We start from the raw sequence: 16,026 nt of genomic DNA, 5'->3' as shown, positions 1-16,026 counted from the left end.
TTGAAGTTTTATGCATTTTAGGTACGACTATCTCATTTTTTTCCCAACAAGGTAAAATTCACATTCACAGATCTTAAGGGTATATTTTAATGAGTTTCAGTAAATGCATCTACTCAGGTAATCGCCACACAATTACAATATACAACATTTCCATTTCCTCAAGATGAGGTCTTGGGCCCCTTTAAGTTCCTATCTGCTATTAGTGGCGAGTGACCTCTGTTCTGATGTCTATCACTATTGCTAGTTTAAAACATGAAAAATACCATAGTTCACAGAACGTACTTTTTGTGTCTGACTTTTTTTTTAAATCAAAATAATGTTTTTGTGATTCACCCATACTGCACACATCAGTATAACAGTGTCTGAGGGGAATCCCAGAACCAATTCCCCATGACTACCCAAGTCTGTGGGTGTCCATTAGGAAACCATGTAGGTTTTGCATTTTACCTGTGCACGCACCTCTGTATACCTTAAATCATCTCCAGTTAATTTATAATACCTGATATAATGCAAATGCTTGCCAAATAGTTGTTATACTGTATTACATAGGGAATAATGACAAAAATCTACGTATTCAGTACACTACTAATATAATTTTCCCCCAAATATTTTCAACCTTCCTTCCTTGAAATCTGTGCTATGAACTCAAAACTATGGATATGCGGTCCAAATGTAACTCATTCTTAACCACTGGGGGAAATTCCACCATATAGATGGCTACACCACAGCTTGCTGACCCATTCTGTTGTTAGACTTTGGGTTGCTTCTCTGAGAAAGGTGCTGTGAATATTCTTGTTCATTTCTCTTGGGAGAAAGCACCTACGAGTTGAATTACTGGACCAGAGGGTAGGTATCTATTTAACTTAATAACAAGTTATTAAATAGTCCTGTGCGCTTGCCTCATGTCACAATCACATTCAGCAGAGTAAAAACTAAGTAATAGCTACTGCCCATTCTCATCAACATTTGACTATTTAGTAACAGGTAAAGTCTAAGGACTTTTGTATTTTTAGCCATTTCAGTGTATGTGAAATTCTACCTCACTGTGCTATTGATTTTCATATCCATTTTGTTGTTTTTTCCAGACAGGATGTCGCTATGCTGTTCAGGCTGGTCTTGAACTCACTATGTAGCCCAAGACGGTCTCCTGCCTCACCTTCCCAAGTGCTGGGATTACAATGTGTACCACCACATCTGGCCTGGGTTTCATATCTTTCATGATTAATGATATTGATCACATTTTTTCGTGTTTGTCATTTGTGTATCTTATTCCATGAATGTCTGCTTAAGTCTTTTTCCTGTTTAAAACACTTGATCATTTTTCCTTTAATCACTGATTTATAAGTGTTCTCTATGTATTCTGGCTATGCATCCCTTTTTGCCAATATGTGGCTTGTCTTTTCATATTTTAAAATATTTTCCAATGAATAGGAGTTTTTAATTATTAAAAATCTAGTTTAACAATTTCCGATGATATTTATTTCTCATGTTAAGGTTTTTTAAAAATACATTCTTTAAAATATCTTTGCCTAATATAAGAACAAAACAAGAATATTCTATAATTTTCTTCTGTAAGTTTAGTTTTTTGTGCTTTTAGCTCTATAATCTATCTTGGATTACTCTGTGTGTGTGGTATGAGCTCTCGGAGTTTGAAGTTCATTGTGTGTCGTATTTAGTTGTTTTTGACATCTAGTAACTTGGTTGAAAACCAATGGATTATATCTGCATGAAATGTGTTATGGACACTAGATTCCTGCTCTGTTGATCTGTTCTTAGGCTTAACTTGAAGCCTCTAACTTTATAATAAGCCTTATAATTACACAGTATGAATCTTCCCATTTTCAGGTTGCTTATCTGCCATAGTTCCTTTGCATGTTAGTATAAACTTTCAAGTGGTTTTCAGTTTATGCAAAACAGCCTGTTGCATTGTTTAACTGGACTGTATTCAGGGTAAATAGTAATTTATGGAGAATCGGCACTTTATGCCTCTGAGTCTATTTAGGTTTTTTTTATTTCTCTCAGTATTTTGTTTTGTTTTTAGTGTGGAGGTCTTTTATGTCTGGAAAAGTATATTTACATAGATTTTATGGTCCTGTAAAGGTAATAAGTGTAATTTCTGTATTCTATCTGACTTGTTTATTTGTTTGTTTGCACTGTCATACTGGGGATTGAACCCAGGGCCTTCACACTGAGCTACACCCCCAGCCCTTTTGTTTTGCCTTTTGAGACAGGGTCTCACTAAGGCACTGCGTGGTCCAGCTGGAGTTCAAGCTTGGGATCTTCCTGCTTCAGGCTCCCAGAATGCTAGATTACAGACACGCACCACCACATCTGGCCATTAATTTTTGTACATTAACCCATGCATTTATAAGCTTGCTAAATTCGCTCATGAATTATAATAGATTTCTTAGGGTTTTCTAAATAATCAGTCAGGTTTTCCGTGGAGGAGAAAAAGAGGACAGTTTTACTTCTTTCTTGCCAATCTGTTGCCCTGTTGCCCTGGCTGGATCCCAGCGTAGTGATGACCAGACGTGAAGTGCTAAAGAGAAGGCACCTTTCCTACCTTCCTAAAGTCCAGGATTTTTGGAGTCAGTATGACGTTAGCTCTGTCTCTGTTTCTCTGTCTGTCTATCTGTCTCTCTCTCTCTCCTGTGTGTAACTGTTCACTATCCAACTGAGGCAGCACCTTCTATTTGTAGCTTGCTGAGAGTTTTCATCCCGAGGGGATATTGGATATTTTCAAATGCCTTTTCTGCATCTATGAATATAATTATGGGGCTTCTCTCTCTTATTGTTAATCTGGTGAAATACTACCATTGGTTTTACTATTTTTAAACTGACCTGGCATTCTAAAATAAAACTCCTTTACTGTGATTGGTCACTCGTTCATAGATTACTATTCAGCTGGTTAACATTTTGTTAAGGATTTTTACAAGCATTACAGGGTCTCACTTTTTCATGTGTGTAAGGCTTTGTCAGGTGTTAGTACCATAAAGTGGGGAGTTTCTTCTTTCTCTAATTTCTGAAAGAGTTTTGCATAAGATTGGTATCATTTCTTCCTTCAGTGTTTTCTAGAATACACCAGCAAACCTTTCGAGGCCTGACACTTTCTTTAGTGAGAAGGAAGCTATTATCATCACCGCTGTACCAACAAATTCAACTGCTTTAATAGCTGTGAGCTCCTTCAATTTTTCATTTCTTTTTTGTGTCAGTTTTCAAAGTTATTTTTCAAAGGATTTGTGCATTTCACCAGAGCTGTGGAATTTATTGAGATAAAGAAGTTTGTAATGTATCCTTATTTCCTTTTAAATATTATGACATTTGTTCTTTCATCCTTGATGTGAGTAATCTGTTTTCTTGTTTGTTTTTTTTCCTTGATCAGACTTGCCGGGATTTATTTGTTAATTTTTTTCAAAGAACCAGCTATTAGCTTTGTCCATTTGTTATATTTTTTATTTTCTTCATTTTATATCTTTGGGTTTAATTAGGCAGAGGTTTAAGCATTTTTATTTGTTGAAATATAACTCACAGGGGCTGGGGATTTAGCTCAGCGGCATAAGCGCATGGCTTGTAAGTGTGTGGTCGTGAGTTCGATCCCCGGTATCGATAAAAAAATAAAAAGACTATATATATATATATATATATATATATAACTTGTATACTTAAAATTCACCTTATTTTTGTCATACTAGGAATTTAACCAGGGCCTTTACACCAAGCAACATCTCCAGCCCTTTTTATTTTTGAGACAGGGTCTTATTAAATCACCAAGTTGCCCAGGCTGAGTTGAATTTATGATCCTCCTGCCTCAGCTTCCTAGAATGCTGGGATTTCAGGCATGCCCACTATGCCCGGTTTAATGCTTCTAAAGTATACAATTCAACAATTTTCAATATGTTCACAAGGTTTTGCAACTATTGCCACAACTGAATTCCAGAATATTTTTAACACCCCAGAATGAAATGACCCATTAAAAGTCACTCCTCCTTACCCCTTCCCTGCAGCTGCTGGCAACCACTAATTTGCATTCTGTCTGTATGGATTTGCATACTCTGAACATTTCATATAATGAAATCACTTGCTATGTGGTCTTTTGTATCCAACTTCTTTCATTATAGGACAGTGACTTTAAGACATGAGTTTAATTTCTTTCTTTCTTTCTTTTTAACAGGGTCTCACTATGTAGTTCAGGCTGGTCTTGAATTCACTGTACAATCCTGGCTGGCCTCAAACTCTCAGAAATTCTCCTGCGTCAGCCTCCTGAGTGCTGGAGTTACAGGCAGGCACCACCACACCTGGCAATCACACTCAGCTAATTTACTCTGTTTTTGGTATCTTCATAAGGCCAAAATCAAGATCATGGATTTCATATTTTCTTTTTTCTGCTGTATTTAAAACAACAAATGTCAATCTGTTATATTTTTGTTATCATGTTAAAAATGTTTCATAATTTCCCTTGTGTTTTCTTCTGTGACATAGGTTACTAAGAAAGGGATTATTTAATTTCCAAATGTTTAGGGACTTTTAAGAGAGGTTTCCAATAGAATTCCATTGCCATAGGAGAATGTTTTTGTAGGATGGTAGTCTTTTGAAATGGACCGAGACTTTCCTCTACCTATGCGATGGGCCCTCTCACGCAGTGTCCTAGCAACGCCACGCCTGAGAAGGTGGGCAGCGGAGTTGTCAGGTCTGGGCCCTCCCTGCCGATCTCCTTGTCAGCTGGCAGGTCATTATCTTCCGTATTACACATTTTTCCCTATGAAGAGTGCCGCTTCCGTTTCTCAATGACAGTTGTGGCACAGTAGGGTGGAGAAATTCAATTCAAAATAAATTGTCCAGAAAAGCAGCTGTTCCTTAAGCCCTTAAATAACATATTTTCAGAAAATCAAGAGCCACTCACAGAGCCAGCCCTGGGAGACCAGAGGCTCCTGGCCACCCTGCAGGACGAGGCTGCCCCTTCTACTCCCCACCCCTCAGCTACATGGGGGCCCTCTGCCTCACCTCCTGTATTTCAAACATGGCTTCTCCTTCCACTCATTTATCTCCCTTCCTCCTGTCCTGCTGACGTCCAGGTGCTCACAGAGGAGACAGTCTCGGCTGGATCACTTGAGAGGGCGGGACCCGCAGGAACCATAAACTCCATCTCTGCCGCTCCACTCCGACCCTCACTTCCTCCACCCTTTCCTCTGACTGCCTCCTAACAAACTGGCCAGCACTGGTTCCTGCGCCTCGACCCTAGCATGGAGGTACAGAAGGGGCACTAGGACAGCACTGGCCCCTGAGGGCCCAGTTCCCCCAGGACTGTGACAGATGGCAGGGCTTGTGGGCCGAGTGATCTGCGAGCTGTGCAGTCCCCACTCTGTGCCAGGCATGTGAGGAGGGCGACTGTTTTTACACCCTCAGATAGCATAAAAATGATCAAACTACCCTGCTGATTCTATCTTAAAATTTTTTATAAAAAAACACCAGGGAGTGAAAACTGACCTCCATCTAAGTAGACAAAGCTTTTGTTTTAGTTTTTTGGTTTTTTGTTAGTACTGGGGACCAAACTCACAACCTTGCACTTGCCAGACAGGCACTTATGCCACTGAGCTAAATCCCCAGCCAAACCCTTTGCTTTAAAATGAAATACAAACAAAGGTGGCTAAGCCAGTGTCTGGAAGTTGGGGCCTTCAGGAAGCAGTCAGGGGGCTGAAGGTATCACGTGATGCTCTGTCTCGGGAGACCTTTCTGGAATTGTCACTTAGCAGCCTGCTCACTCCCCTGGGCCTGGGTCGCAGAGGGAGCCCTGGTGCCGGCTGACCAGCTACCCCTGGCGCACTGTAAGCTTCTGTTTTAGATCTGCTCTGGGCTAGGCCTGCGCAGGTAGCCCAGGAGCCAGCCCACCTGCATGGTGAGGGCACCAGGTGTTCTCAGACCAGCATTTCCACGTCTGCCTGAACTCAGGGTGTCAGCGGGGAGGATCCCAGAGGGTGACCCACTAAGGCCCTGTCTCCCACATCCTTGGAATTCATAGTGGTCCCCGGACCACCACCTCTGCTCCTGGCCTCTCCGAATGGGTCACCCCATCCCCACAGCCTGGCCTGAGCACTGCTCTGCCTCTCCTGGGTGCTGTCCCACAGTCCTGACCCCAGGGGATTGTTTCCATCCAGATCTCCATGTCCCACTGCCCTGCTTCCTTGCCCCTGTCTGAGGCAGCTTAGGGTGTGGCAGGCTGGCCTCAAACTGCAGCCCAGTGTCCCCCCAGCCAGATCAGAGGCTGATCAACAGCAGGTGACTCGTCAGTCACAGGTCGGCGGGCAGAGCAGCTTCCACTGACCGGATCTGAAAGGACGCACAAGACAACTGCCACTGCCTTGGCGGCCCTGGCACTGCGCTGGCCTGCGGACCTCCCGTTCCCAGCAGCCCGCCCTGCTTGCAGGACGGCTCTTCTGGCTCTTCTCTTTTTCTCCTTTCTCCTCTTTTCTCTTTTCTTCCTTTGCTTTAAATAAAAGCTAGGTCTCCCTGTCCCTGGCTAATTCTGAGGGTGGAAGGGAGGGAGCCTGGTGTCATCGGGGTGCTGACCCGCCACATGCTCACTTGCGAAGCAAAGTTCTACCCCAGGGTTACTTTCCCTTCTGGGGCAAGGACTAGACCTGCTCGAGTCCTGCTGTTCCCCCAGAGGCTAGAACAGTGCCTGGCACATGGCTGGCGCTCTACAAGCATCTCTTACTGGATGAATGAATGAAACAGCGAGAATTTAAGGAGTATTCAAGGAATACTTCCTTGAATATTTGCATTGAATACTTGCTTTGCAGAACACATTAAAATGAAGTTGTAATAAACTGGGATACACATCATTACACTGAAGAGGCGGTAAAGAAATTGGTCTCTATTTGATAGTATTAAGGAATTATTAAACTTTAGGAGTCAGAAAATATAAAGGGTTTTAAAAATTCTTTTTGTAGGCTGGGGATATAGCCCAGTGGCATAAGCACCTGCCCGGCAATTATTAAGGTCCTGAGTTTGAGTTTTGATATGAAAGAATCCTTTTTGTAACTATACAATGAACATGGTATCTGCAGGTAGATTGATATGGTAGTTTTTTCCTTCAAAATACTTGAGGTGGAGAAGAAGGGGGATAAATTAAACAAGATTGGTTATGGTACTGATGATTGTTGAGACTGGATGGGATTATTCTCTCTACTCTTTTATACATTTAAAGCTTCTTGCTTTTAAATTAAATTTAATTGCATTTTTTGGTGTTTCAATCCAGGGTCTCACTGTGTAGCCCAGGCTGGCCTTGAGCTCACAGTGATCCTCTTGTCTCAGTCCCCCGAGTGCTGGGATTATAGGTGAACACAGTGTTTTCATGTCTGGCAAAGCTTCTATTATTAAAGTAAAAAAATAAATAAATAAAGTTCCAGACCCAACGATGTGTACAGGGGGGAGATGTTACCAGCAAAGGCAGAGAGAGAACCATCCCTGCCCCGCTCCCCATTATTTTTGAGCTTTCTCTGTTCATTTGAGGCTGTATTTTTGCTGAGAGCCCCTGCTCCTCTCATCAAAGCAGGGGACCCCTGGGGATTTTCTGGGTGCGCTGAGGAGGTGGAGGGGCGAGGGGACCGCCGTACTGGCAAGCCTGGGGACCCCGGAGCCGGCCCCTGGCTGAGGTGAAAGCACACAGCTGTGTCCACAGCTGCCCCAGAGCTGGCCCCGGCCCCAGAGGCTGTACTAAGAGACCTCTCTTTCTGTTGCCTTCAGCGGGGACAAAACTACCACGTCTTCCAAGACTGGATGTGTGCCAGTTAAGCTGGATGTCACTTGATTGGCTCGGGAGCTGCCTGGGGCCCGATAAAGCACACTGCTGGGTATGTTTGAGTGGGTGGTGGAGGCGTGGAACGGTATCTGGTCCCTGGCACCTTCCTCGAGGGAGCTATTCCCTGTTTTGCTTCCCTGCTGCTGTGAACTAAGGATATTCGCTCTGTCGCATTGGTCTATCACAGCGTTTCTGCGGGGGGGGGGGGGGGGCAGCCCGCTGTAGACTGAAACACCAGCAAAAATAAAACCTTCCTCTTCAAGCTGTGTATGTCATATGTATTTGGTTCCAGTGACAAAAAGTTGAGCTATGTGGGGTGCTAGGCTGGACAAGAGTCCACTGGTGGGTTCAGGTATCTGAAAGCATTTGTAGGGTCAGGGGCACAGGGATACCCTGGCTCCTTTACTAGGGCCAGCGGAGAAGTTTGCAGATAGAAGCTGTACCCATCATGAAGGAGAGCTCCCCCACTGCACTGGGGAAAATAAATCTAAGCAGGAGTCTGCGATGGTCTCTGTAACCACACCAGTGCCCAGGCTGGGTCCTGGTCTCTGCTGGCACAGGGTCAGCAGGTGCCACTCTGCTTAGCGGCCCCTTTCTCCCACCCGCTACCTTCCAACAGCCTCTGGTCCAGGCACAGGGCTGGCGTCACGGGGTCCCTGTTGCTGCTGGCCTCGGGGGCCCAGAACGGCTTTGCTTGCCTCACGTCTCCTTCTGCCTCTCCACCTGGATCATCAGAGATGTCTTCTCCATCCCCGGCCCTCTCCTTGCTCCACGCTGGCTGTGATCTCTGAGCTCCGAGCATCACTGCGGCTCAGCCCAACGCTGAGCCCTCACACACTCTGCAGGTCACTAACAGTGTTTTTTCTCCTCTTGCAGACTGTGCGACCCTGACTCAGCTGTGTGGTTACAGCACGGCCCAGAATGAGCAGGCCCAGTAAAGGGGCGGGAAAGGGGGTTCGGGGTCCAGGTGCAGCCCCTTTAATTCTGACCTGTGGACCCAAGTTGGACCCCTAATATTCACTAGAGGATGAGGTCAGACCTAGAAGACTTTCTGAGCTGCGGAAGTTGCTACAGAAAACAAGTCAGGATTCTTGGCCCTTAACCCCTGATATCTCTTCCATCTCTGGATTTGCCTTGGATAGAGTTCTGGGGTGGAGTTCACAGCTGGGTGGCTGAGCCAGGGCAGAGAAATTTAGGCCAGGGAAATAGCTCAGTGGCATAAACACCTGCCTGGCAAGTGCAAGACCTCAAATTTGATTTCCAGTCCCAAAAATATATATAAATAAATAAAAGTAAAAAGGGTGGAGGAATTTAAACCTATTGAACAACGAAGATCTCCAAGACAGAAACCGCTTCTTATTCCTGATTGGGTCCTGACTGTGGACCCGCGCTTAGCACAGGGCTTCACAGAGATCTGCTCTGGCTTAGAGGTTCTCAACGGGAGTCAGTGCGGCCTGCAGAAAAGGGACTGGTGCCTGTGGGGATGGGCAGAGTGCCGCACCTAAGGGCAAGGCTTTCTGGAGGAGGTGGCATAAGACTGGGCCCTGAGGGTACTCGGAACTAAAGGAGATTCTCAAAGTGGAGGCCGGAGGTCATTCTAGGCTGAAGAGCCGACATCTCAAGGCTTCCAGATGTAAAAGGGTCGGCTTGCTTGGGGACCAGCTGGACGGTCAGCATAGTGAGAATGCGGTAGTGTGGCAGTCGGGGTGGGGTGGGAGGAAAAGGCGTAAATAAGGTTGAGTCTCAGGAAAAGCCTCTAGAGCAGCCCTCCCTGCCAGTGAGCGAGCGCTCAGGGTGTTTCCTGTAGCTCAGCTCCAACCTTCAGATGCCACCGTCTCCCATGGGAAATCCCAATCTTGCCTTTGAAGTCGTCCACTCGAGGCTGCCGCTCTGCCTCAGCGCCCTAGCTGTGACCGCGACCCCGGGACTTTCTGTCCAAGGGGTATCTGAGAACTGGAGGAAAGCTAAGGGGACAGAGGAGGAAGGGAGATGACAGGGCTGTATCTGTCTGTCACTTAGCGCCCTGACAGCTCAGGTCCCATGCTTGGGGGCTGACCTGGGCTGAGCGCTGGACAGAAAGATGGACTAGAACTCCGAAGATACCCAGTGTTCCATGGCTTTGCAATTAATGCAACAATTAATTATCTCAAATTAAGAAAGGGCGAATCTCAAGCTACTACTTTCTGGGATGGAGACAGCTCCTCCCACAAGGCCCACTCCTGGTTCGTCCTGGAGGCCTCTGAGTTATATCAGGCCATTGTCTCTAGTTTTTTACTAGGAAATCAGGGCCTTTGGACTTGGGGCAACAGAGATGACCGGGGTTGGAGAGGCCAGGCCTCTGTATGTCCTATCTATTCCAATGGACTGTTATTCCTGAGGACAGGGACTGAGTATCCTTCACTCCCAGGGTTCGAGGCCGATCCCTCTCCTGAGGCACAGGGCTTACCTCCAGTGGCTTGAGGAGCTTGGAGCCAGGATCTGCCCTGACTGGTTAGTTTCTTACTTCTTCCTACAGAGCATTTGCTGGGCCCCCAGTGGTCACGCACACCAGGCTGTGCTACATGCCTTTTCTGGAGCAGCGGGTCCCTCTTGGACTGTTGGTGATGGTCTTTTGGGAGCTCTGTAATTGCCAGCTGCTGGATGCAGCAGATGAGTGGCTGAGGCCTCCCTGAGTGTAATATAGGACTCTTTCTGGAAGCCTGTTGTTCTCTGCCTGTATTCCTGCTGTTCAACTCCCTTCCCCAGGAGCAGTGCCGGCGCCTATCAAAAATTCCAGAGCCTAGCAGTGGATTTCCCCACCCCACCTAGAGGCTCCAGGTAGGCTGATTCCTGGATGCTCAGCCTCGATGCTCAAAGGCAAAGGTGGGTCTCAGTGGAATGTAGTACACACTGTAGGCCTAGCCCGGAGGACATAAAAGAGCTTGCAGGATTGAACAGCAGGGATGAAGTCCTGCAAGTTGAGGCTGGTGTACCTCAGCCCCTGCACTAACAGCACCTCGATTCTCTGCCTAAAGATGAGACTGGACCTGGGCATCCTGTACTGTCCTGTCATAGCAGCAGAATACAACAATCCGAAATTAAATAGCTGAGCTCTGCGCCGTCTGGGGAACATAGGGCCATCATTCATGGATGAAAGGACATACTTGCTTGTTTCTAAAGCCATGTGATCCCACAGGTGGCACCTGGAGAAGGCAGGAGTGGGTTGGACTGGGCCACTGCTGCATACGGGGGTGCGGGTGGGAGTGAGTGGGGAGGTGGGGGGCAAGGAACACCTCACTCACCCTTTCATCCCTCCACCCGTGCCTGGCCCTGTGCCCAGCAGGCTGTAGTTGGACAATGAGAGCTGTGAGGGTGACATGGGTGCCAGGGCTTGTGCTGGAGGATTTGGGTGGGGGCTGCCACGTCTTCCCTTCTTCCCCGCAGAGCACAGACACTGTGTCCAGCCTGGGCCTGGGTGCAGCTGGCTCTGCAGGGTGGCCTATTCTCTCTGCCCTGCCCCCTCCATCCAGAGCCCTCTCTGGGGTCCCGGCCCAGGGTGCTGGGCTGTGTCTCGGCAGGGAGGCCAAGGCGGCTGGGTGAATGGCAGAGGTAAGCCCAGCCCTGCCCACTCCAGGTCTCCTCGCCTCCTGGGTGAGCGCCTACCTTCCTCCTTGGCTCTGCCTGGCTCTGTGGCCTCTCGCTCCTGCCCCTCTCCAGCCCTGGGGTGCTGCCCCTCCACCTCCTCAGTCACCTCTTCTTCTCCCCGCTCCCTTCTGCTTGTTCCCTGGGCTTCACATGGCCTCTTCCTGGAAGCCCTCCATGACCACCAGCCTCCAGCCTACTCGGGCTGCTGCTGTCTCCTGCCTCCTTGCAGCTCACACCTGTCCCGCTTGCCTACCCACTGGTACTCCTACCCCATCAGATACGGCTCTTCAAGGTCTGGCTTTTACCTTTCCCTCAGCGTTGGTCCACAGCAACCATACTAAGTAGTTGGTGAGAGCATAGGTGAGGAAGAGGATGACCAACAGAAGAGAGGCCGAGGTTCCCGGGGTCCCAGCCCAGGATGCAGCAGATCTGGGAGGAACCGACAGTGCTCCCAACCTGCTGAGGCCCTGACAGCCACCAGCTGCTTTGGTGTCTACCAGACACCCTGGGGCTTCCGGATGCAGATGCACCTCTCTCTTGTGCCCAAGGTAACCAACCCCCAGGAGCGGGCAGGGAAGGGGCAAGGGGAGAAGGTCCAGGAAGGTTCCACAAGACAGGGCCTGTCCTGGGTCTTCTTTCGCTCAACCAGTGGCCCTTGTTTCTCAGAGTAGAAGGCTCTGCATCCTGCTGGGCACAGGTACATTGGCAAACGCAAGGAGAAACAGACAAGGGAACGTGGCAGGGTAAAGGGGACCCTGATTTTTAGAAGTCAGAGTAGGTAGCCGGCCACGCAGAGCCTCAGAGCCCCAGGCCCTGCCAAAACCTTGCCATTTATGTTCTCAGCCCTGTGCATCCCCGTCAGCCTCCAGCGCACACACTGGGGCCAGATCGTGGAGCTGGAGTCCCTCTGAGAAAGGGGCTTCCCCTACCTCGGAAAGTCACTTTGGCAATCCGATCGCCCCTGCTCCGCAGCTCTGAGACGGTCTTGAGGTGGACAAGCAGGGCCATGCTGGTGCAGTCAGCCTGGACACTTCCAGGCAGAGCAGCTGGGAAGGAGCTGTCTGGTGCAGCGCACGCTGCTCCCTCTTCTCCCTGCTGCTGCTGCCTCCTCCCGATGCTGCCCACAGAGACCAAGGCAGCGGAGCTGAACTGCTCCTTCCAGCGACTCACAAAGCCCCACAGCCCTGTCAGCCCCGCCCCTCTGAGTAGTCAGCCCAGTGCGCGTGTAACTCTGTGTGTGCGTGTGTGCTGCACCCAGCCATCAGCCTGGGAGTACACGTGGAATCAGAATTTATTATTCAGCAGTGCTGACTCCCAGATAAAGCTTTGTCCAGCTTCAGGTGTCTTCTTACAGCTTCTAGAATGGAGGCTTCTGCCCATCCTTCAGCAGGACTGAGCAAGCTCTGCCATTAGGAGCACCCAGATGACAGTGGGTATGAGCACGCGTGAGCGGGGATGGGGCCATGATCCCCTCCCATAAGGGTCATAATCTGCATGCACAGGAAGCTAGGCCATTGTACTGGCATTTAGAGGATGCTTTGTGTCATTTCCCATACTGTCAAGTTGACCACCAGGGCTGCTGGGGGCTACAAGGCTCAGGGAACCTGGACAGGCCAGGCCTGGCTGCTGCTATAGATGGCTCATACTGTGCTAAGCAGAAATCCCAGCACCTATCAGGCAGCATCAGGATTGGTGGTGGCCATTCCCTCAGAGGTATGAGGTTTAAGAAAAGAAGAGGTACATTTGACCAACTGTCCCCTGCCAGAAGATTGTGCCCATGAGAAGCTGAGTTCTGGTGCCCTGCCCTGGGATCACAGGATCCAACTCTCAGGGGACTGGGAACCCAAGACTGTCACTTGAGAGGGAGCTGAGGCCATGCAGGGAGGACGGAGACTGTCTGGCTATGAAGACAGGCGTTTGCTATTCATTGGCTCCCTGATAATTGACATTCTTTCTGGAGTGAAATAGAATCTCAGTGTTGTTTTAATTTGCAACCCTTGAAAGATCAGTGATGTTGAACATTTATATATTTAATTGACTCACAAAATAAAGTAATTCATGATGGGCAGAAGATCATAAAAGCAACAAGAGAACACAAGACAAGCCTCTTTAGGTCCCTTATATTGTATCCAATCTATCTGTCCTAGGACAGGTGTAGGATTCACACCCTTAATCCCAGCACTGGACCATGAATCAATCACAAACTCTAGGTTTGACTGACCTCTGAAAAACCCACCCCCATGACCATATGAGGCTTTGGGGGGACATCCAGACACAAACCATAACAGCTCTGTTGATATAGTGTATTATATTTATTGATTTAAATAAGTTGAACCATTCCTTCACCCTTGGGATGAATCCTACTTGGTCATTGTATACAAGCTTCTTGATGATTTGCTGCATTCTCTTTGTCAGTATCTTATTGGGGATTTTTGTGTCTATGTTCATTAGGGAAGTTATCCTGTAGTTCTCTTTTATGGATGGATCCTTCTCTGATTTTGATGTCAAGACAATGCTTGCTTCCAGGAATGAATTTAGGACTATTGCTTCCCTTTCAAGTTGGTTGAGGAGTCTGAGAAGTATTGAGATTAGATCTCTAAATTTCTTAAAGAATTCAGCAGTGAATCCATTAGGACCTGGGATTTTCTCTGGTAAGTTTTTAATTACATCTTCAATTTCACTAATTGATATTGGATTATTGAGAACTTTTATATCTTCTTGACTTAGCATTGGTATTTCATATGAATCTAGGAATCACTCCATTTCTTCTGCTTTCCATTTTGTCAAAATATAGGTTCTTGAAGAAGATATTGATGATCTTCTGGATTTCTGCAGGATCTGTTGTGATTTCAGCCTTTTCATTCCTAATTGTATTGGATTTGAGTCTTTCCTTTATTATTATTATTTCTTTTATTTTTGGTAAGTTCGGCTAAGGGTTTGTCAACTTTATTTAAACTTTCAAACAACTAAATCTTTGATTCACTGATACTTTGTATTGTTTTCTGGTCTCTACTGCATTAATTTCTTCTCTGCTCCAGAAGTTTGAGGTTTAACATTAAGTCGTTTATTTGAGCTCACTCTTTTTTCTTGATGTGAGAATTCACTGCTATAATTTCCCTCTTAGGACTGCTTACATTGCCTTCCATAGGTTCTGTTATATCAGCATTATCATTTAATTATAGTTACTGTTTAATTTCTTCTATGAAGAAATTGGTTGTTCAAGAGGATGTTATTTAATTTTTGTGGTGTTTTTGGCCATTGAGTTCCAATTTCTGTGCACCATGATCTGGTAATATGCATGGGATAGTTTCAACTCCTTTCCTTTTAGTTAAGCATGCTCCATGAGCCAGTATGTGGTCTGTTTTGCTGTATGCCCCACATGCAGCTGAGAAGAATGTGTACTGTGATACTGTGGAGAACATCCTATAGACATCTCCTAAGCCCCCTTCTTTACATGTTTGGTTTAGTTTTCATAGAAAGCCCTTCTCAGTCCTCACTGTGGTCTGGGAAGTTTATATTTGTAATCCCATGGAAAAGTTATTGGAATTCCAGTGAGTTAATTCCAATCTACCCTTCCAGTGCAACTCATAGTGAGAAGGAAGTCACCAAGGCATACTTGTAGTTGTGGGGAGCACGGGGTCCTAAGTCCCCCTTGATGGCTAACTGGAACCAAGATCTCCACCCAGAGCCAAACCCAGGTTTTATTAATTGGTGAAGAGGGAAGTGGCTTAGAGACAGTGACTGTGACAGTGGTGAGTGTGTGAGTGCTGCGGGCTGGACTAAGTAGGTGGTCTGAGATCACCTCTGCAACATGCAGAGAGACGAATACACAGAAAGACTAATCTGCATAACACAATTTGAGGCAGTATCTAATATTTTAGGGTCAATACTTCAGCTCCTCTGTATAATTTTTATGCTCTGCAAAGTCATAGCCTTTTATCTCAAGACTGGATCCCAGCTAGCAGGTGGAGTGTGGCTCTCCTTCCTGCCAGGCTCACACATGCTTTTTGGGAGCTACAGGGTGGAGCAACATCGCCCTGTAACCTTACTTCAAAGTCTAGGCATCAGCATCTTGGCTAGACATATTTCCATTGCTTAAACCCAATTGAGAGGGTAAGAAAAAGTCCTAGCCAACTCTGTCAACACATGGAAATAGGGCCAGGTTTAGGCAAAATGGAGATGGTTGCTCTTCTTTTTTTTTATTTAAGGAAAACAAAAAACAAAAAACAAAAAAAGGGTACAAGTAATACAAAATTTAAAAAATAAACAGTAAGAAATCACTATTTAATAGATTACATATACTTATCTTAGAAACAGTTGTTCAAGTTACAAATTGAAGCATATAAAGTGGACTTTCAAACAGTGAGAGTGCAAACAGTTTTGTTCAATGATCCAAATATATGCAGTTATAACCTTTAGAGCACTTTCTTTTCTTTTCTTTTGTACAATGACAATTACACATTTTGGGTTTTATTACTCCCACAGTTCTTATTACTTTTTTTTTCTTTTTTTTAAATTTTATTTAAGGAAAGGAAGAAAAAAAAGCAGAGAAAGAGTACAAGTTATACAGATTTACAGAAAGAAATAAACAGTAGGAAGTCATT

General features: G+C 46.3%; 1 protein-coding gene across 5 annotated transcripts in view; it reads right to left on the bottom strand.

The window, feature by feature from the left end:
* Nucleotides 1-12,585, bottom strand: part of Otof (otoferlin) — an 86,226-nt gene extending 73,641 nt beyond the window's left edge. For 4 of the 5 annotated variants that reach the window (XM_063231185.1, XM_063231190.1, XM_063231196.1 and 1 more), the window contains exon 1: nucleotides 12,352-12,585. In XM_063231185.1, the coding sequence (XP_063087255.1) occupies nucleotides 12,352-12,430 (79 nt within the window). In that variant the 5' untranslated portion in view covers nucleotides 12,431-12,585. The remainder of the gene's footprint in view (nucleotides 1-12,351) is intronic. The other variant, XM_063231200.1, reaches the window with a different exon arrangement.
* Between the last annotated feature and the right edge of the window lie 3,441 nt (nucleotides 12,586-16,026).

This window comes from Cavia porcellus, unplaced genomic scaffold (genome assembly GCF_034190915.1).
Source record: "Cavia porcellus strain 051 isolate PalLab524CR breed Dunkin Hartley unplaced genomic scaffold, mCavPor4.1 scaffold_1, whole genome shotgun sequence".
In the NCBI taxonomy this organism is placed as follows: Eukaryota; Metazoa; Chordata; class Mammalia; order Rodentia; family Caviidae; genus Cavia; species Cavia porcellus.
This window is presented reverse-complemented; position numbering and strand designations above follow the sequence as displayed.